Genomic DNA, 26,511 nt, shown 5'->3' with positions numbered 1-26,511 from the left:
AAGTTGTTGATTAAATTCAGTTCTTTGCAATTGTAGGACTGAATCCCCATTTCATTGCTGGCTATTAACCAGCTGAGGGCTGTCCTTGGCTCCTGGAAGCTTCCCACTGCTCCTTGAACATGGACCCCATATCTCAGAGCCAGCAAAAGCATGTTAATTCTGCTTCAGCTGGGGTCTCTCTGACTTCTTAGCTGTGTCCTTCTTGTGTCTCTTCTACTACATCTCTCTGACTCCAAGCAGAGAAAGTTCTTTTTTTAAGATCTTATGTGATTACACTGGGCCCACTAAATTGATCCAAGATAATCTCCCTTACTTACATGGGCAAAGTCCTTTTGCCATGTGATATGACATACCAGGGATTGGGGTATGGATATCTTGGAGGAAAGGGGGTTCTGTCTTCCAGATGGACTTATTGATGTATATTTTTTAAAATGATAAGCCCTTGCTTCTTACAACTTTATCTCTGGGCATCCTTTGAGACTTTGGTTTAAACTGTGTTTCTTTAGAAAATGCGCTTCTCAAAGCATGCAGGTTACTGCTAATACAGCTAAACAATTTAAATTTCCAATGTGATGTCTTAGCATACTATGAATTCAGGCCTTAACACCTATAAGCACAGGATTTTCATTAGGAATTTTCAGAGGAGCCTTATTTTCTCCTCCCATTTCCCTGAGTCAAGGCAAGGTAAGGGCATCTTTTTACAGGACAATTCTTTTTTCTTCTCTGATTTGCATTACATTGACCAGCAGGGGCTGACAGCTTCCTCAGGCTGGACCTCAACTCCAGGTCCCACCCTGTGGCTCTAGCTCCGCTTCTCACTGTTCATCTGGATCAGCTCCTCCCTCTCTCCAACCATCACTTACTGTAACTTCACTCAGACATTCAGGAAGACATATTTATGTAGGAAAAAATACCCACCTATCCCAGTCCCAGAAAATTATCTTTATTTACACTGTAATTTGTAAAACCCTAACACCAGCAGTGAGATTTTCAGACACATAACCTGACCTCTACTTTTGTCTTTTGCTGTATTGTCATCCCTCTCCCAAAGGGAATGCTTTTTTTTTTTTTTTAAGATTTTATTTATTTATTCGACAGAGAGAGAGATCACAAATAGGCAGAGAGGCAGGCAGAGAGAAAGGAGGAAGCAGGCTCCCTGCTGAGCAGAGAGCCTGATGCGGGGCTCAATCCCAGGACCCTGAGATCATGACCTGAGCCAAAGGCAGAGGCTTAACCCACTGAGCCACCCAGGTGCCCCAAGAATGCGTTTAAGGAGAAAGGAAAAAGAAGACCAACTTTCATGCCATGTAAACAAGAAGAAAAAAAGGGGCATAAATATGTTAAGATAATATGTTTACACTTAAATTTATCCTCCATGTGACTTTTTAAAAACTTGATTTTTTTTTAAATAGATTTAATTTTTTTTTTTTTTTTTTTGGTGGGTAGTTCTTACCTGGTCTGAGAATCCTCTCAGTTTAACTAAATTGTTTGGATTAATTTCACATGGGGAAGACAAAACCCATGACAATTTTAAAAGAGAAAGCTAAAAAAGGAGGTTAATAGTCAAATATGCATCTTCCCTTAAGTGTGACAATGTTCTTTTGTGTCATTTGACTGTCTCAAGTTATCTATTGAGTTTTTAAACTATTGAAATGCCTATTAATAGAGGTTTTTAAACTTTTGCTTTTAAGTGTAGGTGACATTTTTTATTAACCAGACTTGGAATGTCCAGAATACTTTCATCTCCAGATCCCTTGGAATCATTTCTTTGCTTTATTTAATAAATATTTATTAAGAGCCTGTTATTAAGAGCCTGTTGTGTTATTTTATCGTTTATTAATAATGTTCATAAATGTTATTAAGAGCACTCTGTTAGCCACAGGAGAAACAGATAGGAGCAAATCAATATCCTATGGGATTCAACTTCTGGTGACAAAAAGAAAAGAAAAGCTAAAGAAGGTATAGTATAATATCAGGGAGAGATAAGTGTTCTGAAGGAAATGATAATGCAGGCTCAGGGGACAGTCATTGGAATAGGGACGTTTAAAGCAAGGTGACTAATGAACGCCTGTGAAGAGGTGACCTGAGCAGACACCTGAATGGGGGATAGAAGTCCTGTGATTATCTGACCCAGGAGCAAACCTCCAAGTATTTTATGACTACTGGAGAATCCAGAACTAAAGACTCAACTTGTTAAATAATGAACAGTAGAAAAGCAGACCTAACATTTTTGTAGAGATAAAAATCAACTTCCTGTTTTGGCATTACAAGTCATGGGACTCCAAAATCCCGTAGACGTAAACACTCATTTATATGGACCTCTGCCAAGGTACAAATCCTTACCAAGCATGTTAGACACACAGATAAAAACTCATGCTTCCAACAAGCTGTTAACAGAGAAGAAAAATATGCCTAGGTCATAAATTGCTAGAGATCAAATTTTCTTCAGGGTTTTGACCGGCTTCTGACCATCTGCAAAAGTGAAAACTTCTAGAAGAAAATCTGGGTGATTAAGCACAAAACAATGAAAGGAAGTCTCAGCCTGTCTCCTGGCCCTGAAATGGAGTGAGCTCGGCTTCTTGCACACAAGGCAGTTTCGACAAACCCAGACTCCTCTGTTCCACTCACAGGGCTTGTTGTTTTAGGGCAAATGTGCTCTATAGAACTCTTTATAAAAGTGCATGCCTTTTTAAAATTAGTATTTATTGAGTCTGACAGCCTATATTAACATAAAATGTGTCCTGAAAAATAGAACTAATAATTGAAGGATCGCGCTCTGTTTTTGTAAGATTTTAGAAGTATTTCAATATAATTTCATGAGATCATATTTTTTGAAATAAGATGGTCTTTTAATTTTCTATTTTTATAAATTTTTCAACAAATATTGAAAAGTAAATCAGGTCTGAACGTAGGCTAGCGCAGTTAAGCACAGCCTGCCATTGCTACGTGTACTTCCAAAGGATTCCCAGTGCTCAGAGGATCTGGTGTAAACTAAGAAAGCTAAAACTAAGAAAGACTCATGAAATTTTAACTTATCTGCATCTTCTGAAAAGTCTCATGTCATTCTTTCCTACAGTCACGCCCACAATATTCCCTGTGTGAATTGCAATGATTCATTCATATTGACTTATTGATTCAATGTTCATTAGTATTGACTGTCCTACCTTTTTTTCTCTCCCCTTGGTATAATTATTTTCATAATTTTCCATGGAGGACAAAAGTCATCACTTTTCTCAGACACCTCCATGAAAACCATTACTGTGATCTTTGTACTTCTCCCTACAGCACTGAACATTCTGTTGCAATCAATGTTGGTATTCATGTTTCCCTTGCTTGGTTTTAAACAGGCTCTTTCAGTGTGGAAATCATCCTTTTCACACTTACATACCAATGAAAGAGTATTTTGTCATATTTAATTTTTATTAAAAATTGAACATAAAAAATTAAACATAAATTGCATTTTAGATAGATATTTAAGAAACGACATGAATAACTTTTCAAAATTAACATGCCAAATGGAAAAAAAGAGGCATGTTAAGAATTTTAATAAATAACTGAGATTTATAAAAATGAGTATTAGGTTAAATTAATTAATTGTACTTGAATAGAATATGGATTTCCAGAACATCCCACCCCACCCTTCTCAACTTACTGTACAAATCTACTTGTCAAGTGTTGGAAGTGGTCTCTTTCTCTATCCTACATAAATTTAGCCCAGAGTGCTGCAGCTAAGAGTTTGGAATCTTCCTATGTATGTCAGTAGGAGTTAGAAAAGGAACAAGAAAAGGAGCCTCTTACCCCAAAAGCAGTTTGGAGGTGGCCCAGAGGAAGAAACTTAGTAATTTAGCTGAGGAAATGACGAGAAGGAAATTGTTTCGTGTCTCAGGAACCATGTGGAATTCCAAGATAAGAAAAACAGTTGCTAATTTGAGTATAAAAGCAGGAAACATGATACACTTGTTTCCTTTTATGCAAACACAAGTATATGAGGGGTTGTGTGAAAATTATTTTTCTCTTGCTGAACCACAAAGACATAGAATCAAAGTGCTTCTTTTGGACATACTGGCTTTTCTTTCTTTCTTTTTTTCTTCTGTCTCTTCTATTTCTTGTGGATATTATGGCTAATAACACAACAAGTTTAGGGAGTCCATGGCCAGAAAACTTTTGGGGTAAGATATTTTCTTTAACTGTTTTTAATTTAAAGTTAGGATGCAGAAAATATACTGCATAATTTATTAAAACATTGAAAATCTCTGAGACATTTTGTTTACCATAAACTGATTATTTAAGTTTTCATAGGTTTATTATAATAAGTATATTCATGTAAAATATCTTTAAAGTGGGTTATGAAGATACTCAAGAAGAATCTGGGCAACAAGTACGATTTTGGCTGATGTTAAAAATATAATTAGGAAATACTGAGAATAAAAATGAGAAAAATAAAAGATGGAAGTAATTGTTTAGAATATGATAATGTGGGTTTTGCTGGAAAATTAATTTTTATTTGTCTTAAGGTTATAAATTATATGTATTATATTAATGAAATCAAGAATAGAGGTTACTTTAGTTTACACTGTCAATGTTATACTCTTTAATTTCCAAAGTGAATCAAAATAGCAAAATCTATACTTCAGGAGTGTGATGACACAGATAAAATAAGGAATCTTAGAAAATTAGACGAAGAAAAAAGTTTAGTTCAAAAAGTTCACTGGAAACAACATCACGTATAATATTAAAAGGAAAACTATCACAGGGGGAAAAAGAAGTAATATAAAAGTATTTTTTTGGCTGAGTTCAGACACAGCTACTAGTTAGTTAGGCATCAACAGCAAGGTAAAGCTGAGGTTGAAATAACTAGTTTTTCAAGGCTAAAGAAGGGAAAGGCTAGGGAAGAAGGGCTAAGATGTAAAATTGGTAACTATCCTTGGATTCAGGGAAATTTTAAAAATAAAGGGAGAGATTTCAGTTAAATTAGGAAAAAAATTTTTTTAAAGGAGACAGTGGAGTTTCTGAAGAGATCGATAGTCCTAGTTATTAGTCCAGAACAAGTTTTTAGTTCCCTCAGGGAACTATTTCATACTTTCTTTTGTGATTTGTGAGGATGCTTTGGAAACTATCAGTGATCGCTTCTCGGCCTTTTGGCTAAGATCAAGTGGAAACTATCAGTGAAAGTGAACAGCAGTGTTGACCGTCCCTAACAACCCCACCTAGCTGTCCGCCATCATACAAATGTGCATGAAGGGAATGAATTCATTTTTTTTTTTTAAACCATCAACTCTTTGTGTTTGCTTCAGGCCTGGAAAGGAGGGATATTAGTGAATATCCTAATCTAATTATTAAAAAAAAATAGGAAGAAAGTAAGTTATGTTTGCATATTGTAAAGAATAGCTTTGGTGATAAGTAATTCCAGGTAGATACCAACACACAATATGCCTTAGAATTATGTAAGTCTTCCTTATATATTTGTTTTATATATAGATACATACATATATATATATATATGTATGTCTTCCTTATATATATGATATACATATACATCTTCATTTATAGAGAAAGTGAATGTATCAGACACACACTGAACATAGCTAGAGTCTGTTTACACTATATTCATCATTACAAATTTTACTGTATAAATTAGTCAGAAGCAAAGTAGTTCTTACTGTAGAAATTAACCTGTTAAAGCCAGATATTTTTTTTTCCAGACCATTTGAAGTTAAATTTCAAGTTTACTTGAGTAAAAGGAATTATTAGCCACTGACTGAAACACGGGTAATAATTACAAAATGAACTTGAATTAATAAGAGAATGCTTAATTGAAGTCTATTTGCCAATCCTAGAAAACGGATTCTTTTTAAATATAAAAATTTGTGCTGGAGAAGGAATTAAAACTCATTGTTCCAAAGACAGTTGCTACTGTTTCTTTGTCTTAGTATGTGAATACAATGGAAAATAGATGGAAATACTGAAAACCAGGAAGGGGAGTGTTACATTGATAAGCATTAACAAAACCAATACAAATATGTTGAGCAGATATATTGGGTATGATTTAGGGAAAAATATGAAAGATTTAATTATTTCTTCTGGGGTAAAAAATATTAAGCATAAAATGTAAAAATCTGAATGTAAATATACCACATGTAAAAATTTCCTAAGCTATAAATGCTGACTTTTTATATTTTTATTTTTTGTATCTAAATGGATATCTGTTGTGATCACTGACTCCACCAATACATTATTTTGAAAACCTTATAGAGTACAATGTGCTATTTATTGCACTCCAAGTCAATTGTCTGACTGACATTTCAAATTTAGAGAAAAATGATAGAGTAGTTGAGAAAAGTAAGACTTGTGCATTGAATCATATAAATTTCTCAAACTTAACACACTTAAGATGTATAAAAAGTTTTCCAGATAAGATTATTTTTTTGGTTTACTTTAATAAATGCTGAAAAATAAGATAATGATACCAGCTTATTACCAATAATAATAGCTTGCATTTTCATGGTAATCACCCACTAAAACTTACTTAATGGTGTGCAAGCATTAGAGTAATCAGTGCAAGAGGGAGCAAAAAAATTGGTTTGAGACTGACAACCCAGCCGAAGACCACCGTGTTTCCCACTTTTGCTTTCTGTAATGCATTTCCCTTCTCTATAAACATTCGCCACCGAAGCAGCAAGAACCAAAACCTATAAAAGTTTGCTGCATCTCGCCTTCATGAAACAAGATAATAAGGATACACATGTATCCTTAACCTTGGTTATCTTTTTGATACTTAGAGTCCTAAAGAAAACATAGATTTGGTTGAATTTCCTGCCTCACCATGTGTTTTTTTTTTTTTTTTCCTCTTGGCTTGCACTGTGAAAAATTGGGGGAATTATTGGTTCAGGGGCTTGCCTTCATTCACCTCACTTAATTCTTACCAAAACTATGTCTGTCTTCAAGAATATCACACTCCTAGAGATTCTATCTCCATATGTATACAAATATATGCCTACTTTATTATGGAGCAACGCAAGACAATATATGCAAAAATGGCAACAATTGTTATGAGTGTTTAAAAAAATGGCTGAGATGGTCCCAAAATCTTTCTTAGAAGAAAAAATGAGGCTTTACCTGTTCCTATAAGTCAGATAAGGTTGAAAGAGAGAGATAATCCTTGGAAGGGCATTTTAGTCATTCATGTTCCCTACATTAACTAACTAACTCATTCACTTATCTACGGATCCAGTTCATTGGTTTACTCAGAAGCACTGACTGACCCCCACTATATATTAGTCAGTGGGTTAGGTGTTAGTGATACAAATAAGACATAGTTGGACAATTTCAGGGATTTCGGAAGAAATATTATCAGCCAATATGCAGAAGCAAAAACACACCATGTTCCTGGTGGTGATGACTTGAGGCAGATTTGTGTAAAGTTTTGAATGTCAGTGTAAAAGTTTAACCTGATTTGACAAAATAATTTTAAATTTTGTGACTTCAGATCTCCCTGTTTTCCTTTTCCTTCGGACTTTTCTCTAAGGTTGGAAAGGGCATAGGGTGGGGATGGGGGTTATATACTAAGGAGGGTATTGGAAGAAGAGGGCCTCTGATTCTTGATCAAGTTCTGGTCTTTGCTGACATCTGCTGATACATAGTTCTCATCTTTTTTTAGGACATCCCCCTTCCCCTCCTTGTCTCCACTGCTGAGGGCTCTTACCATAAAAATCTGGCTCATGTGGTCCATGCAACATTTGTTAATGGAATGGTTTTTCCTTTCTTTATGTCCCCTCTGGTCTACTGCTTTTCATTCAGGTAATTGTCCATCTGTCTCAATGGTTCAGAACAATATTGGATGCTCTCCCATAATCTTCAAGTTGTAAAAGCCTCTTGAGGTTGGGCTGTTTATCAGGTGCCCTAGACTCAGATGTACCAATGTCTGCCATCCCCACTTCTACTTTGCGCATCAGATACCCAGGGTTTCTCAGAGGAGCCTGTCACCTTCCCCATTTGGACCCCAGAAAGCTAAGAATGGATACCAGCTTCTCTGGGATTCTCTAAATCAATCTGTAATCCATCACAGGCAGAGACAGAGTGATGATGGCTTCTCCAAAACCCTTACTAGTCACATACTTTATAGCCCTTCTCCTTGTCTCTCCAGAAGTTTTTTGCACTGCTTCTGATAATTGACTTGTTATGCACTGAATGTTTGTGTCATTCCCCTTCAAATCCATACGTTGAAGCCCTGACAGTGCAACAGATGGTATTTGGAGATGGGGAGGTAATTAGGTTTAAATTAGGTCATGAGCATGGGGGCTGCGTGATATGTTTAGTGGCCTGAGGAAAAAAAGGAAGAGAGATTGCTCTCTCTCCCAGTCTCTGCGAGTGTGCACTGAGGAAAAGGTAAATGAGGACACAGTGAGAAGAGGGTCACCTGCAAGCTAGGAAGCTCTTACCAGCCCCTAGACCCTGCTGGCACCTTGATCTTGGACTTCCAAGTCCCCAGGACAATGAGAAACAAGTGTCTATTGCTTGAGCTATGTAGACTATGGTATTTTGTATGGCAGCCCATACTGACAAGGACATGACTCATAGACTGTGGTTCATTTTTCCCAATACTGTACTTTGTGGTAAAAAGATATATTTTTGAGTCCTTTAGACTCAACATTTTCAAACTCCAACCAACAAACAAAACAAAACACTCTTAATCTCTCTCAAAATATCTAGTGAATTACAGGAAAACAACATTCCTCTATTCTATATATTTAATAATCCAGTTAGAAATTCTAAGTATTAGTTTTTCTCTTTTTCTATGTATGCTTGCTAACAGTACTGATCCTCTCCAAGGTAATCAAAGAGATGAAAGGTTGTGAATTGATTTCTTGGGGAATCAAGTGTCAAGGGGAGAAAACCTTGGTTAGTAGCTGAAAATTCTATTCCTTAGCCTATAAAAATCTGGCTTTTAAAAGTCTACCCCCAGCAGATGGGAGCAGGATGTTTCCATAGAAACTGGGGACAGAGTGAGCTTACGAACTGGACATACACACCCCAATGGTGTCCTCTATATTCCCTCCTCCTAAATACTATTATTTACTATTATATTTCATATGTATGCCTTTAATTTGTGTTTTTAAAACTCTTGGACGTGTATGCATCATTGCATATTAACAGCCTACCAATTATTTCCCTTAACTCAGTTACCTAGAAAGCTTGAAAAACAAGTGTTTATAAATGCTTCTCTATGAAACTGGTGCATCTGAGTTATGTAGAAAAAATTGAAAATGCATCTCTCACTGGGCTTCATGCTCAGAGCTAATGATTCAGTAAGGATGAGCCTAGAAGCCTGTACAGGACTCTGACTTTGGAGTTCCTGCATCTACATTCATAAGAGAAATTTGTCTGTAATAGTCTTTTCTTTTGGTAGCTTTGTTACATTTTGGTATTAATGCTATGCAGGTCTCAAAAGACAAGTTAGGAAGTATTTCCTATATTTCTATTATCTGGAATAGGTTGTGCAAGATTGGCATTGTTTTTTGTTTAAATGCTTTAGAAAAGTCACCATTATAATTATCCATAGCATTTTTAATAGGAAAATTTTAAATGATGGAGTCACTGTCTTCAACAATAGTGGATTACTCAGATTTTCTATTGATTCTTCCATTTGGTATGGAATTTGTATTTTCTAAAAATTTTCCCACTTACATTTCCAAATATATTGCCTTAAAGTTGTTCAGGATATTCTCTCATATGTTTTTCCAATATTTCCTTATGAAAATGTTAAAATATATAGAAACACATAAGGGATTTTTGCAGTGAATACCCATAAGTCTACCACTTAGGTTCCATCACTGGCATTTTTACAATGCTTTTTTAATTCACCAATCTATTAGTTTATATTTCAAAGCAGATTGGAGATGTCCATATATTTCCTCTTAATTACATCAGCATGTATATCATTAATCAGAATTCAATACTTTTATGTTTTTTTTCTCTTTAAGGTCAAATTTACCTACAATGAAATGTGTAAAATAAATAATAATGAAGTGCACAGATCATAAATGAACATTTGCTGAATTTTGACAAACATGTACACACCTGAGTAACTCAAACCCCAATCATAGTAAATATTATCACCAACCCCCCAAATTCCCTAATTTCACATCCTGGTCAAGTCCTGTCTACACCATCCCCAGAGGAAACCATTATTTTGATTTTTTTTTTAGAACAGATTAGTTTTGCGTGTTCTTCTAGAACTTCATATAAATGAAATCATACAGTATTTACCCTTTTGGCTACTAAGAATAAAGCTGTAACAGAGATATTCCTGTAAAAGTTGCTTGTTGATATATGTTTTCATTTTTCTTGATAACTTCCTAGAAGTGGAAATGCTGGTCATTGCATTGCTGTATGTTTGATTTTACAAGAAATTGTCAAGCCTTTTTTCCAAAGTGGTTATGCAATTTACTTTTTACAACAATGAATGAAGATTCCAGTTTTTCATATCTTTTCCAATAGCTCTTCTTTATTCTTAACCCTTTAGGTTATAGCTTTTCTGGTCAGTATTTCGTTTTACCTTACTGTGGTATCAGTTTGTATTTCCCTGATGGCTAATGATGATGAGCAGGGGGTGGCAAGGTATGACTTACAGGCAAATATGATGTATTGTCTGATTTTATAAATAAAGTTTTATTGGGACATCTGTTTATGTGTTTATGCTGTTTTGTGCTACAACAGAGTTGAGTAATTTCAATAATGTATGACCTGAAAAGCCTAAAATATTTGCTACGTGGGTCTTCACAGAAAAAAAAAATGTTGATTCTTGACATTTAACATCTTCTCTTGTGCTTATTCATCTTGAATATCTATTTTGAAGAAGTGTCTGTTCATTTCTTTGACCCATTTTTACTTTCTTTACCTTTTCTTTGTTTTTTTGTTTTGTTTTGTTTTGTTTGTCTTTTTATTACTGACTGTGAAAGTCCTTCACATATTCTGGTTACGAGTCAGTTGTCAGATATATATTTATAAATGTTTTCTACCTGTCTGTGGCTTGCTTATTTATTTTCTTACATGTCTTTTGTTGAGCAGATTTAAAAATTTTCAAGTCCAATCTACCTAGATATCACCTATCTACTGTGTGTGTGTGTGTGTGTGTGTGTGTGTATTTTAAAGAAAATAAAAGAAAATAGTCTTTTCAATTTACACTGATACTATTTTATTAGTATTATTTCCCTTCAAGCTAAAGATTTCCTTGAACAAAGCTTTTAATGTAGAGCTGCTAAGGATGATTTTTTCTCCTACACCTGAAAGATTCTTTATTTCACCAGTATTCTTAAAGAATAATTTCCATAATACACAATTCTGGGTTGATTAGTTTTTAATTCTTTTGAATTATGATTGTATCTTACTAGAGATTAGTAGTTAGTCCAATAATTAGTTTTTATGAATGTAATATTTCATTATTACATTGTTGTTTTTAATTTGGGTGCTTTCAGTTTATCTTCGATCTTCAGCTATTTGATTATGACGTGACTATGTATGGTTCTATATATAAATGTATATATATATATATTTTTTTTTCTTGCTTGGTATTTCTAAGACTCTTGAGTCTATAAATTAATTTCTTTCACTAATTTTGAAAAAATTCAGCCTTATTTCTTTGAATAGTTTTTATCTTCATTCTCTCTTTTCTTTGCTTTTGGTACTATAATTACACATATTTTAAATATTTTTATATTGTTTCATAATTCTTTGAGACTCTGTTCCCCCCACCAATTATTTTTTCTCTATTTTTCAAATTGTATAATTTCTATTATTTTATCTTTAAGTTTACTGACTCATTTCACTGTTATCTTTTTAAAAAGATTTTATTTATTTATTTTGAGAGAGAGAAAGAGTGGGCGCACTCACACATGCACACATGATTGAGGGAGGGGCAGAAGGAGAGGGACAGAGAGAATCTCAAGCAGATTCCCTGCTGAGCACAGAGCCCAACTTGGGGCTCTATATCATGACCCCGAGAACATGGCCCAAACTGAAATCAAGAGTTGGACGTTTGATTGACTGAGCCACCCAGGTGCTCCTCTTCTCACTGTCATCTTAAATTCAATGTTAGATTCATTGAGTGAATTTTTTTAGTTTTGATATTCTTAGTTCCATTTGGTTCTTGTCTTTTTTTAAGATTTTATTATTTGTTTCAGAGAAAGAGGGAGAGAGAGAGAGAGAGAGTGCAAGAAGGGAGAGCAGCAGGCAGATAGAGAGGGAGAAACAGGCTCCCCATTGAAGAGGGAGCCTGATGTGGAGCTCCATACCAGAACCCTGGGATCATGACCCAAGCCAAAGGCAGATACCTAACGAACCAAGCCACCCTAATATCTCCAATTGGTTCTTTTATAGAGTTTGTATTTTCTGCTAATATTTCCCACTTTTCATTCATTATGAATGCTTTCCTTCATATCATTGATCCTAAATATACAAGTTTAATATTTTTATCTGTTAACTCCAACATCTGGTCATTTTAGGCTATGTCTTTGTTGACTACTTTCTCTCCCAAGAATGGGTCACATTTTCTTGTTTCCCCATATGTTAAGTACTTTTATACTGTATCATGGACATTTTGAATGGGCCTTTGGATTCTGCTGTATTACCTTGAAGAGTTTTTTTGTCCCCCCAGTTTGTTCTCACAGGCAAATAACTTTGTTGAGAACTCAAACTACAAAAACCTATAAAGCCTGTCTCTTAGAGGGCCACTCAGGTATCAGATTAGGACAGTTAATTTTTTTATGTTCTCTAGCTGTGCTATTTGAAACATGCGATGTGGTTCTGAAGTCAGCTGTAAATATGGGAAATGTTTTTCAATAAACTTTTGAGATCCTCTGCTTGGCATTCTCTTTTCTAAGATTTTTCTCTCTCATATTTAAGCAGCTCTGGTTGCCACAATCTCTGTCTTCTGTTTCTCCAAACTGGAAATACTGTAGGTTTTCTATTGGTATTTTACCTGCTGACATAATTAAGATTGGAAGCCGTCCTTAGTTAGAAGTTTTGAAAACTAGGAAATTCGCCTACTGCTTGGTATTCTTATCTTCCAAGCGTCAACTTCTCTCTATCAGCTACTTTGGTCATTTATTCATTGCCTTTAGGTAGGATTTTTTTGAGGGGGAGGAAAGCATTGTTGTTTCCAGTGCTTAGTCCTTGTACCTGGAAAATCAGTCCATAAAAGCCAACTTGGAATCCTCTCTTCATGTGTTTTCACTGTCTACATAATCTGTTCTAATACCATCTTCTTAATTTCTGATATTGGTAATTCACTCTCCCTCCCTCCTTCTCCCCGCTTCCTATCTTGCTCATTCCTACCAGTAGTTAATCAATTTTTTATTAGATTTTCTTTTTCATGGAAACCACATTTGGTTTCGATAATTCTGCCTCTTTTCTCTTTCCTTTTTCCTTTGTTCTATGTCATTACATTCTGCTTTCTTTTAATTATTTACTGTATTCCATTTTACTTGTGTTTGATTTAGCTGTTTTTGTTAGCTTCTTGGTATAGAAGCTTATATCATTGATTTTTCAGCCTTTCTTCTTTTTAAGTGTATGCCTCTAAAGCTACACATTTTCCTCTACACACAGCTTTTGGTGTATTTCACATGTTTTGATATTTCATATTTTTAATATAATTCAGTTAAAATATCTTCTGACTTTCATCAGATATTTTTATTTGGTTATTTTTATAGGTTTCCATTATTTGTTGAAAATTTTCAACTTGTTATATATTTTCTTTAACATATTAACTCACAGTTATCTTAATATTTGTGTCTGATAACTGTAATATCTTGATAATTTATAGTTATTTTTCTATAGTATACTTGTTCTCTTAGTTTTTGCTTATTTGATCTGGTCTCTTGGAATGCTTGTAATTTGTTATTTATGCTCAGTATTGTTTTGGGCATTGTAGAAACAACTTAAGGCCCTGAATAAGACTATCTTTTTCTAGAAGGAATTAATTTTTCTTCTGGAGTTAGTTGGGGTCATTTCATTTTATTCTAATCTGATCTGATATGTACTTGCATTTCTACCTTGGTGAGGTCTGCTCTTTCTCCTATTTGCTATCACTCTTAGGGAGTAGCTTTGCAGGGGCCCTATTCAGGGTCTGGAATGTTCCCAGAGTCCATCTTCCTTGGCAGTTCTTAACTCCAATTTTTGTTTTCCAAATCTACTTAAATTGCATAGAATTCTACTCAGATTTTTTGCCTCTCTTTATAGATTATTGTCACATGAGTTTTTTTTTCTCGTGGAATTTGTTCTTTTGAGTTAGCAGTTTTGGCAGGTCTTTGAGGGCTTCAAACAGATTTTAAAAATATATATTTTTAATATTTATCTTTGAACTATTCTCAGTGTTTTTCTATAGATTAATTAATCATATATAAAAAAAGGTATGCTACAGTCTTCCTTTTGAATTTACTTTGTACTCTAGTAACAGTGTTGACTAATTATATTCCGAATATGGCTTATACTCTATGCCCTTAGTCAAACCACTTACAAATCTTCTTTTGTTTATTTGACCCACAGTCATGCACAAAAAACAACTCAAATCTCATTTCTTTCATCAAGCTTTTTCTAACCATTCTCGATGTAAGTTATGTTATTTTTCATTTGTAATGACACTTTTATAGCCCATGACACTTACCTATTTTATTTACTTCTAAAAAAGAGTATATGAGTCTAGTTTCTATTAATCTTGAAGGAAAAGGAAAGCCAAGAGTGCACATTAGGCATCAGAGGTGGGACAAGATGAAATTTTAAATAGGGTGATCAGGGTAGGCCTAAATAAGAAAGCAACTTCTGAATGAAAACTTGAAGTTAGCCATGGAGATAGCCAGGGAATTTCAGGAATAGATTATTACTGGTCAAAGCCTTAGGTCAGGAACACATCCAGTGTATTTAAGAATGGTGTGGATGGGGCAAAGACAGAGGAAGAGTAAAAAATGAGCACAGATAATTGAGAAAAGGTCCATCTGGAGCTTAAAGAACATTTTTAGAAGTTTGCTTTTGGGGATGCCTGGGTGGCTCAGTTGGTTAAGCAGCTGCCTTCAGCTCGGGTCATGATCCCAGCGTCCTGGGATCGAGTCCCCCATAGGGTTCCTTGCTCATCAGGGAGCCTGCTTCTCCCTCTGCCTCTGCCTGCCATTCTGTCTGCCTGTGCTTGCTCTCTCCCTCTCTCTCTCTGACAAATAAATAAATAAAATCTTTAAAAAAAAAAAAAAAAAGAAGTTTGCTTTTGCCCTGGGAGAAGTGGAGAAAAAACTGATGTGATTTGACTTACATTTTCAAAGGTTCAGTCTGGCTACTGTATTAAGAATAGAGTGTTTCTGGGGGCTGAAGGCGATTATAAAAGCAGGAAGACCAGATAGACGGTCTGAATATTTCAGTTCAGAGGTGGTGGTCACTTGAACTAGGGAGATAACAGAGTAGATAAGAGGAGTTGAATACTGCATATTTTGTAGGAAAAAACCAAATGGGATTTACTGGCAGATAAGCTACACATAGAAAATACTTAGTTTTTGTTTACTTTATTATAATTAATTGAGTTTTCTATTATGTTATTCTCTAAAATATTATTGTCAAATTGTTATTCTCTTTAAAAATATTTTTGTAAAATTCTTCTTATTGCATGAACCATCCTCCTATTACTCTACAGTACCAAGAACAGCAGAGCTTGCTTTAGTATTAACAGAGCTTCTAATTCTTACAATTGCAAAAGGTTTTATGAATTGATCAGTGTTCCATTCTGTTGACACTGATAAAATCACTTTTCAGATACTGGAACAGTTCAATAAAAGACCACTAGATGGTGACCTCTACTAAATTTTAATACTATGAACAGCCTCTGAAGCATTGATTTGACGTCCTGAAAGCCAGATTCAATATTAGAATCTTGGAATTGAAAGATGCTATAGTGGCCATTATTATTAGGTCAGGAAGGGTCAAATGACTTGAGTACGTTATACAACTATTAGTAGAAAGAGTTATTATTCATTGAAGATTTAGGTACCAGCCCTTTGTTATTTGTATAGACACACGTTACAAATCAGGATAAGGATACCTAATTTATATGACTTACCTTACTGATGTTAAAATTTGTTCCTTTTGCCTTCAAAGGAAGACCTGAATTTTTAGACCTGAATTTTTAAGCATAATTGTTTTGGTCTCATAAATTGCATTATATTGTAGTTATATGAAGTAAAATTATGGCTCACTTTTCCTCCCCTAAGATTATTGATAAATAAGAAGGCAAAATGTGCTTTAAGAAAAATATCTGAACCATTGTATTTTTCAGATACATTTTTTTAATAGTACCTTTAGAAAAAAAGGCTTCCAGGGGCACCTGGGTGGCTCAGTGGGTTAAAGCCTCTGCCTTCAGCTCAGATCATGATCTCAGGGTCCTGGGGCTCAGATCTTGATCTCAGGGTCCTGGGATCAAGCCCCACATTGGGCTCTCTGCTCAGCAGGGAGCCTGCTTCCCTTTCTCTTTCTCTGCCTGCCTTTCTGCCTACTTGTGATCTCTGTCAGATAAATAAATAAAATCTTAAAAAAAAAAAGAAAAAAAGACTTCCGAAATTTATTACCAAAATCTGCCAGAATGGAATTATATATATGAAAATTTAAAGCTGTAGGGCCAATAGATTCTGTTTTCATTATATATTTTCTGGATTCTAGTTCGATTCAGAAAAATTATTAACTCCAGTTAAATTTTAAAAAATGCCTATGAAAGACCGTTCTGAAACAGGCTATACTAAAATTATGGTTCCAATAGATAAAGGGTATTAAGAAGATACTTACCTTGATGAGGACCGAGAAATGTATAGAATTGTTCAATCATTACACTGTACACCTGAAACTAATATAACACTGTATGTTAATTAAAGTTAATAAAAAATTTAAAAAACACATGACTTGGCATTTCTTTCTGATTGCTTTTCTGTATTTCTACACTTGTTTTTGCAGTTTTGATATTTAAAGGAGCTTAACAAGACAAGCTTTTTACCAGTAGTTCAGCAAGTCTTAGAGACTCACGTCATTATTAACATTTGTAACTATTAAAAAATTCTGCACATAGAGCAATGGCATGAGAATTAGTACGATAATTTCTAAACAGAGATCTGACTGACTTTATGGTTTAGGAAGTACATGCACTCAACTGAACAATGAAAATTAAGCAAATCCATATCAAAAGGAGTATGGTTTTTTTAATGTTATTTTTATAAGTTCTGTAAACTCTATCTTATCTTATTTTATATCCATTGAAAATGTAACTCATTTATTATTGATGTATATGTAGTGTTCTCATGATTGTCATGTATATTTAAAATTTATTATTTAATCTTTTTCAGATATCTGTATAACTCTAGATAGTCTACTTAAAATAGTAATATGGTATTTTGAGTCATTATTACCTATCCTGCCTACCATTTCCCCAAATTTAGATTGCTTTCTTATATTTAATATTATAGTATCTTGAATGTTATAGATAATATAGCTCTACCATGTCAAATGCTATATTTAATATTTTATTAAATATATTTAGTGATACTCTATATGATGGCACAGATGATAGCTCTAGCATGTTAAATATTATAAATATCATATGTTATTATTTATATGTTATATTATTTATATTATTATATGTTATTTAACATTAATATGTTAAATATCATAAATATTATAATACTATATATAAATATTATTAAGCCATAAAGAATCATCATTTAAAATAGATTTCTTGTCAAATTGCTCTCTTAGAAATACTGTTCTAGTTCTAGTGTGTCACCAAAATAAGCCTTTTACTCACAAAACTGAAATTTTTCACTTAAGAAGGTTTTGATGGTTGAACATATTCTTTAGCCACTGGTATACTGGAGTTTAAATGTTACTCTTGTTTTCTTATGTCAGAATAATGTATTTTGGAAATCAAACAGTCACCTGGCACGTAAATCTATTTCTTACTCCATGTTTTTTGGTTGTCTTTGCTAATTTTCTCAATTTAATAGAGAAGACATTATTTTACTTTGAATCTACATTTTAAAAGTTTCTAATTTTTTTTTTCTTGAAACAGAACCTTATGCTATTTTTCAGTAAAGAGAAACCGTTAGGAACATTTTATTTGTTAAGAGAGACAGAGAGAATCTCAAAGGGTACAAACACTGAGACCTTGCATAGAAACTCCTGGAACCCTTAAATGCTTCTTTACTGGATAACTGAATCTATTTTCTCTTTCAAGATTCTAGTTTTATCTCCATTTAGTTGAAATGAAGTGAATGTATCTCTTTAATATCATATGTTATGTCTGCTTATATCCTGAGATATTTAGAAGTCTCAATCAGACTCTAGTGTTTACATTGCTTTATACATAAAAGCAGCGGCATATACTTTGCAAACGAGTATTTGTCTTCTCATTTTACGACATACATAAGTAAAAGCAATAGTCCCCTGATCAGTGCTAGTTGTCAGTATTCAGTTATTAAAATTAACTTAGTTCTACCACATAAACCTTAGACACTATTTCAATATCATTAAAATTGGGATTCAGAGTGAAGACATTTCTAAGAGTTAGTTTTTGCTGCAAACCTTTACCTGTAATTCTGTATCTGAAGTTTATATTTAAAATTCTCCAGTAGAGGCTGTTGATCCTGGAGAATATATGTAGAGAATGCATAATACTGCTTTAGCACAATTTCCCCATATATTTCTGTTTATAACGGGTTACCAAATCTAGTATCGAATTGGGGTGCCTGGGTGGCTCTGTCAGTTAAGCCTCAGACTTCTGGCTCAGGTCACAATCTCAGGATCCTGGGATTAAGCCCTGTGTTGGGGTCCCCTCTCAGCAGGGACGGGTTTGTCTCTCTGTCCCTCCCCCTGCTCATGCTCGCTCTCTCTCAAATAAATAAATAAATAAAATCTTAAAAAAAAAAAAACTGGTATAAATGGATATATATTTAATGCATTTTAAATTCTTCACTTTCATTTTAGATTACTTTTTCTGACAATGAGCTTAAGAAATAAAGTACTTCTATTATGGGGTTGCGTGGGAATTATGTGATATAGTACATGAAAAATAGTGCCTGGGACCTATAAATTAATTAAATTAGAAACATACTATAGTGGTTTTTTTAAATTTTTTATTAAGATTATTTATTTATTTATTTGACAGACAGAGATCACAAATAGGTAGAGAGGTAGGCAGCTAGAGAGGAGGAAACAGGCTCCCTGCTGAGCAGAAAGCCTGATGCGGGGGCTTGATCCTACTAGGACCTGGGATCACGACCTGAAGGCAGAGGCTTTAACCCACTGAGCCACCCAGGTACCCCAAACATACTACAGTGTTTTACAAAATAATGAAATAAAAATGGGGTTGCATTTTTTATATAAATTATATAGAATTCTAAATTCTAAATTCTTATAGAATGTAGAAAACTCCATATATAATTTATATAAATTATATAATTTATATAGTTATAATTATATATATATATATATTATATAATTTATATAAATTATATTCTTCCAAATATCAAAATTTTCCTAAAGCTTTGATTCAAACTTTCTGGAGTTTTAAATTTGGTCCAAATTTAGAAGGAACTTGTAGTTTACCTACTAGGTCTCTACCTAATGCATTATTTTCCTATTCAAAAGTACAACATCTAGATGAACCGGAGTTTATTATTCATTCATTATTCTAAATAGGAAGATAACATTTCTGAGTGATTTTGTTCAGACTCTTTGATTCAAGTGTTTCTCATCATAATTAACTCATGGTTTCTCTGGGGTATAAATTATAAATAAACTTTTCCAAGAATGACTCATCACTTAAAAACACACAATGAGGAATTATTCAAATTATATGCAATATATCTCACAGAAACAAAGATTGCCAAAAACTCACCGAAGTCAGGTAAAATTAGTTTCTATTCTTAAACCAAAGTGCCAAATTTTGTAAATTGCCTGGACTCATTTGAAAAGAAGACGAAGGACTTAGTTCTATGAAATATTTGAGTAGTTCATGATTTTTATTTATTTTCTATAGCAATTAAAACATTTTTCAGTGAAGTATAGAATTTATGTAGCCATTACAAATGACCAAATCTTAATGGAAATTTAATATTAATGATCACAATACAAATAAAAATTTGAGCAAATCTATTCTCTCATAAACTTACATAAAGTAGTAAAGGCATATAAATATCATAAAGTGAGCAGATACTTAACCCTTCCTAAAACATTATGATTTAATCTGATTATCAAGTTACTGTAGAATATAACATCATAATTGAGATTTTAGGAGCAAAATCCTCTATACCTCAGTTTACAACCCCACTCCCCCCGACCATGTCTTATTTCTAGTGCGTTAGAGGGTATAATACTTTGGAATAATTTTTAGATTCTTTTGACTTTGGGTCTCTCATGACCAAGTTTTTCCCTTCCTATTCTTACTGTCACTTCCCAGACTAAGTCATTACCATTATTGCCTATCTGAATCATGGCAGGCATGTCCAGACTTGTTTTCACCCTGCTCTGGGCCTGGGTCTATCTCATTTATTGCTACTAGCTCTATATTCTGTCCTTCCTAATGGGTCACTTTATTTAACCCTCTTTTTTGCTTGTCTTGCCTGACTAGAGAGACTGAACTTTCTGGAGAGGCACTCATGACTTTCCATCATCTGACCTCAATCTGCTCTGGGCATTGTGGCCCACAGCGCCCTCACTTCAGGCTTCAAGGACATTTTTCTTATCTTACAGATTAATCTATATAAGTCTATATAAGACTATACAGAAGTCTTATAGAATGTAGAAAACTCCACCAAAGCTAAGACTTGCCTATAAACTTAGCATTACTTGGTATCTAGTGGGTGCTTTATATGTTAAACAAATGAATAGATAAATGTCTCCGGGGCATGTAGCCAGTAATTACTTAGACCTAAAATTCTCTTCTTTGATTCAGCGCTAGCATATTTTTTTGTGTCCTCAAACCTCCCAAATTTGTCCTTCTTTGTTTCCTTTTTTACTTCTGCCACCTGTTAAACTGTGATTTTCCTGGAAGTCTATTCTCAACTCACTTCTATAAATGCACTCTTACTTCTCATCAAAGTGCTTTCCATGGATGGCGGCAAGTCTCCTGCAGCACGGAGAGTCCCAATTCTGCTTCTCTTTAAGCTCCATATTTATGTAACCCTAATTCCAAATGAGTATCTCAAGGGCATTCAAGTTTAGCATCTTCCAATACCAACTTCGCCTTGTTCCATAACCTGACATTTCTTCCCGGTTTGGATGAATGATACTAGTATCCACTCTCGCCTGCCCATGTCAAAGTCCCAGGAATCATTCAGGTTCCTTCTTTCCTCAGTGCAGCAGGGTATGTTTTTATTAGTGGACTTTTATTTTTAAAGGATGGAGGTGGGGAGGAATTATGTGTCCTTTTTTCCTAATTTTTTTTTTTAATCTTGAAAGATCCTAAATTTTCCCTTCATGTTCCCCTCTTCTCTTCTTCATTATGTGGTTTTCAAAAAGCACCTCTCCTTTTCTTTTTCTGTTTTTAACAGAAAAACAATTTATTTTTATTGAGACATAATTCGCCTTTATTGAGACATAATTCGCGCATCTTATGTAACTCACCCATTTAAAGGGTATGATTAAATGTTTTTTTATAGTCACAGAGTTATGTGACCATCACACCCATCTAATTTGAGAACATCTTATCCTTCAAAAGGAAACCTCTGGCTGTTAGCAAACCCTCCCATTCCCTTCCATCCCACCCACCTGCCCTAGGCAATCACTAATCTGCTTTTGCCATAGTTTTCCTCATTCTGGACATTTCCTGTAAATGGAATCCTACATGATGTAATCTTTTGACTGCACACTTTATCCTCTTCTTCCTCAGGGAAGGATTACTTTCCAAGCCTGCTTCCTCATGTTCCTGTGTACATCTATAAGTCACTTTACTATAGTTGTTGCCTTCAGAGAACAGAATATGTTTTCATTATATTCACACTTTTTCTGAAATTGTCATTCCTCTCAGTGAATACTTGAGGTAGAAGCATGGGGGAGAATATACTGGTACCTGTTTTATCAGTTTACTTTCTAGGTAACTTGAAATTTGGATGTTCTTTGTCTTCTAATTATGCTGAAGACCTGAGTTTTGTATAGTTCTATTCATGCATCTTGTTTTCAGAAGAAATTTTGGGAAATCCTGATTTACATGGTTGACATTGTCTTGGCAATCCAAAATTCCTACAACTTCCTTTTTAGTTTCCAAATATTTGGAGCACTGATAGTTACAAGTTAAATTTGAATGTTACTATGTAACCAATAAGTCTGATTTTAGTTTCTGACTGTATTTATTCTTTATTTGCTTTTTCCAGATAAAGCCTGTTGCAAGAGGTTGCATTTGAAGGCTGAGTCAATATTATTTTTATGAGACACATTTTGGAAGGACAGTAATTGGTTTAGGAGAGCTGTTATAAGTCATCTTGTAATTAGGAAGTCATCTCCCTATTGTAAAAAATTTATTGTTTAGATTTGATATAATCAACTGTTTCAGAGGAATTTGATATAAGTATTTGTGAAAGTAGAACAAAACATACATAGTCTGGACACAGGAGATAAACGTGACAATATAAAGTGTAGGAACACCAAATATATACTAATATTAAGGAGCAATGATTTTTCTTATGTATGATTGTTTGGCCTCATAAATTACATTATACTGTAATTATATGAAGTAAAATTATGGCTCACTTTTCCTCCCCTATTATTAACATTGGTTGGTTTTGCTATTTCTGTATTACAGATTTTCTATACATTACCCTAGATTACAACAAAAAACTGAAAAAAAAAAACCCTTGGTACTCATAAAATCTAACTTTCTCATTTAAAAACTAAGGAGTCCAAACAAATTTCCTAAATATCACACTATATGTTAGCGATAAAGCTGACTTGAGAACTCTGAATTGGTTAGCTTTTCCTGGGTAACCATGTACCCCAAAACGTAGTAGCTTAAAAATATCATTTATTTAGTTCACAATTCTGTGGGTCAGGAGTTTGGACTGGGATCAGCTTAATAGGTTTTCTACTGGTTTTGCCTCATGGGTCACAGTCAGTTGTTTGGTTAACTAACAACTGAGTTATCTAGGATGACCCTTTCATGTGTTTGGAGGTAGCAGGCTCTTGGCCAGGGCAATAGTGGTAACTGGTCCAATGTGTCTCTCGTCATCAGTATGCTGGGCTTGTTCAGATGTCTGGCAGTTACAGGGCTTCCAAGAACATCAGGGGCAGAAGCTAAAAGACCCCTTGAAGCTTAGTCTTCATTTTGCAGTTTCATGTCCATCCCATCCTACTGGCCAAAGCAAGGGGTGAAGCTGGCCCAGCTTTGAGGGGTAGGAAATAGACTCTACCTCCTGATGGGAGGAACTTCAAAGCACTTGTATCCCTTCTCTTGTTTTCACACTCTCAAAACCCGCCTTAGCTAATTTCCAGTCCATGGTCATCTCCGTGCAGAATCCCTAGATGAGCAACTAGATAAGACAGCTTCCCTCTTAACAGTAACTAGAAGACAGAAGACAGAAACTTGAGTCTTTATCCAAAAAGCAGTACTTGAAATGAATCTTGAAAAATAGGTTTTTCAGAAATTTATTTATTTATTTATTTTTAAAGATTGTATTTATTTATTTGACACACAGAGAGAGAGATCACGAGTAGGCAGAGAGGCAGGCAGAGAGAGAGGGGGAAGCAGGCTCCCTGCTGAGCAGAGAGCCCGATGCGGGGCTCGATCCCAGGACCCTGGGATCATGACCTGAGCCGATGGCAGAGGCTTAACCCACTGAGCCACCCAGTCACCCCTTCAGAAAGAAATTTAAAACTCATGTCTAGGCAGAAAGAAAAATAAGTGGAAAAGGACCGAGCTTCAGAGAAAAAGGCAGGCTTTGGGATAGTGGGTTAGATCATGGAGTGGAGGGTAGGGAAATGTGGTGAATGATAAGGCTGAAGGGGTTTTCTAACATCCAGAGTTTCTTTACATTCAGAGCAGTGGCTCTGCTATGAAGCTTTTCTCAAAAATATGCTTTCAGTTCACAAGAAGCAGTAAGGTAGAATTTCCATTTTGGAAAAACAACTCCCCTGCCCCTGAACAGGAAATCTGGACAAGTACAAGTTCTGTGAATTGAAGGATACTGATGTATAGCAGAGATTCTATGGATTCAGGAGATAAAAATTTCGTTAGCACAATGAGAGCATGACAGCAGCATGACCCGGAACTGGTGGTCCAAGAAAGAGCACAGGAGTCTGCATAGGTCATGTCATCAGTGAGTCAGAAATACAGGGTACAGTCCCGGAGCTCAGGAAATCAAACATAAATCAGTCAGCCAACCAGATGGTTCTAGCTCATCACTTCCTTCTCAGAAGGAGGACAGGAAGTGAGACATCATGAAGCCCGCAGGTGGAAGACATCACTGGGGTCGATGAAAGCATACAGGAAAAAGCAAAGTCCAATTTGACTACAAAATCTTTTATCAATTTCTGCCGCATTGTTACCGCTGTAACTCAAAAGGAAATAATCTTTGGACTGTATTTGCAGCCTTATAAAAATGTATGAACTAAAGAACAGCCTTTAAAGAAAAGACTATTTTTATTATTTATTTCTTTAGGTGAGAAAATAGAATAAGCAACGGGAATGCTTCTACTAAACATGTCATTTTATATCATTTTGCTTTAAAAAATGAAAACATATCAGCTGATATTCATATGCATCTAGTACTGTCTTTTATTTCCCTAATTCAGAATGTTTCAGTTGATGACACGTTCCAAAGTTACTATTTGTGTTTTGCCTTGTGTTTTTCATTGAACGCCTATTTACAAATTAAATTACCTATTTGATTTTTTTTTTTTTTTTTTTGCTTGTTTGTTTCAGAGGATGTCATAACGTCCTTCACAGTGTCCATTGCAATTGTGCTCGTCATCGCAGGATTTATCTGGGCTCTGTTTGTTTGTTTGTCTCGAAGAAGAGCCAGCGCCCCCATCTCACAGTGGAGCTCCAGTCGACGATCAAGGTCTTCGTACCACCACGGCCTCAGCAGAACTGGATTTTACCGCCACAGTGGCTGTGAACGGCGGAGTAATCTCAGCCTGGCCAGTCTCACCTTCCAGCGACAAGCTTCCCTGGAACAAGCAAATTCCTTTCCAAGAAAATCAAGCTTCCGGGCTTCCACTTTCCATCCCTTTCTGCAAAGTCCCCCACTTCCAGTGGAAACGGACAGTCAGCTGATGACTCTGCCCTCCCGCAGCACGGTTCCCGCCATCAGCACTTCGCACAGTCTGGGCCGCCCTGATTTCCACTGGTCCAGTCACAGTCTTCGAATGGGCTTTTCCACCCCGCCTCCACCTGCCTATGAGTCAATTATAAAGGCGTTCCCAGATTCCTGAGGACCGTGCTTTTGTTTGTTTCTTCCTTTACTTGCCTTTTACTGACACAAAATTACAACCAGGCTAAACGGGATTTTGAGGGCGTGGCCCAAACAGCTAACGAGTTGCCAAGCTGAGTTAATGCTCCATAAGTTGGACATTACGATGTAAATCATAGTTTCTTTGAATACGTGTTTTCCTTCCTTGTGACTCATAAAATAGTAATATTTTCCAAATAGTTATCTATTTATGTATTTTGTACTCAACACGAAGGTTATTAAAGACAGTGATTCTTACCTAAGACTCAGCTGTGATACAGAATATATATGTGTATGTATACACACACATATATATATTTTAGACTAAAATAATTAAAACCAGATATTTGTGGTTTACAATCCTCATTCACTGCCCGATGTGACTATAAAGGGAAAAAAATCACTAGGTCACTTTTTAAAAATAAACCTAAGGAATTCTAATTTTACTGTCTTTAGAATGATATGAATCATCTGACAAACCTGGATTTTTAATGGATTATATGAGCATAAAAATGACAAAACAGAGATTTTAAAGTTTCTTCATGGCACTCATTTTTGAGAGGTGTGGGGACCAAGCAAAGAAAGGGAATCTCTGTGGCTGTTATAGAACACTTGTTTGTTTGTTTGTTTTTTAATTTGACAGAGAGAGAGAGAGAGATCACAAGTAGGCAGAGAGGCAGGCAGAGAGAGGGAGAAGCAGGCTCCCTGCTGAGCAGAGAGCCTGATGCGGGGCTCAGTTCCAGGACCCTGAGATCATGACCTGAGCTGAAGGCAGAGGCTTAACCTGCTGAGCCACTCAGGCGCCCCAGAACACTTCAGTTTTGACACTTATTTTGCTCCCAGACTCTTCGTGCCTTTCCCAAGAATTGCTACCTACATCACTGAGGCAAAATCCATGGGTTTACTGAAAGGTGTTAACTTTTCTTCACTGTTGCAGTTATGTTGTTAGGAAAACAACAGCAAATCCAATTCATTGACCTAAAAACAAACTTCAACACTGAGCTCACATTTTTCCTAAGGGATAAATTGTATTTCTTAGATCTAAATCTAGCAA

The 26,511-nt window shown here is 35.1% G+C and overlaps 1 protein-coding gene across 1 annotated transcript; it reads left to right on the top strand.

Moving 5' to 3' along the window:
• The first annotated feature begins 3,969 nt into the window (after positions 1-3,969).
• On the top strand, positions 3,970-26,066 carry LOC111158738 (MYC target 1). The gene is given in 3 exon segments (XM_022520973.1): positions 3,970-4,071; positions 4,073-4,169; positions 24,929-26,066. Coding segments are annotated over 3 exon segments (711 nt in total). The 3' UTR covers positions 25,441-26,066.
• Positions 26,067-26,511: the final 445 nt, after the last annotated feature.

Source organism: Enhydra lutris, unplaced genomic scaffold (genome assembly GCF_002288905.1).
Source record: "Enhydra lutris kenyoni isolate GAN:26980312 unplaced genomic scaffold, ASM228890v2 scaffoldscaffold62, whole genome shotgun sequence".
NCBI classification, from domain to species: Eukaryota; Metazoa; Chordata; class Mammalia; order Carnivora; family Mustelidae; genus Enhydra; species Enhydra lutris.
The sequence above is the reverse complement of the archived record's forward strand: the minus strand, read 5'-3'. Positions and strand labels throughout refer to the sequence as shown.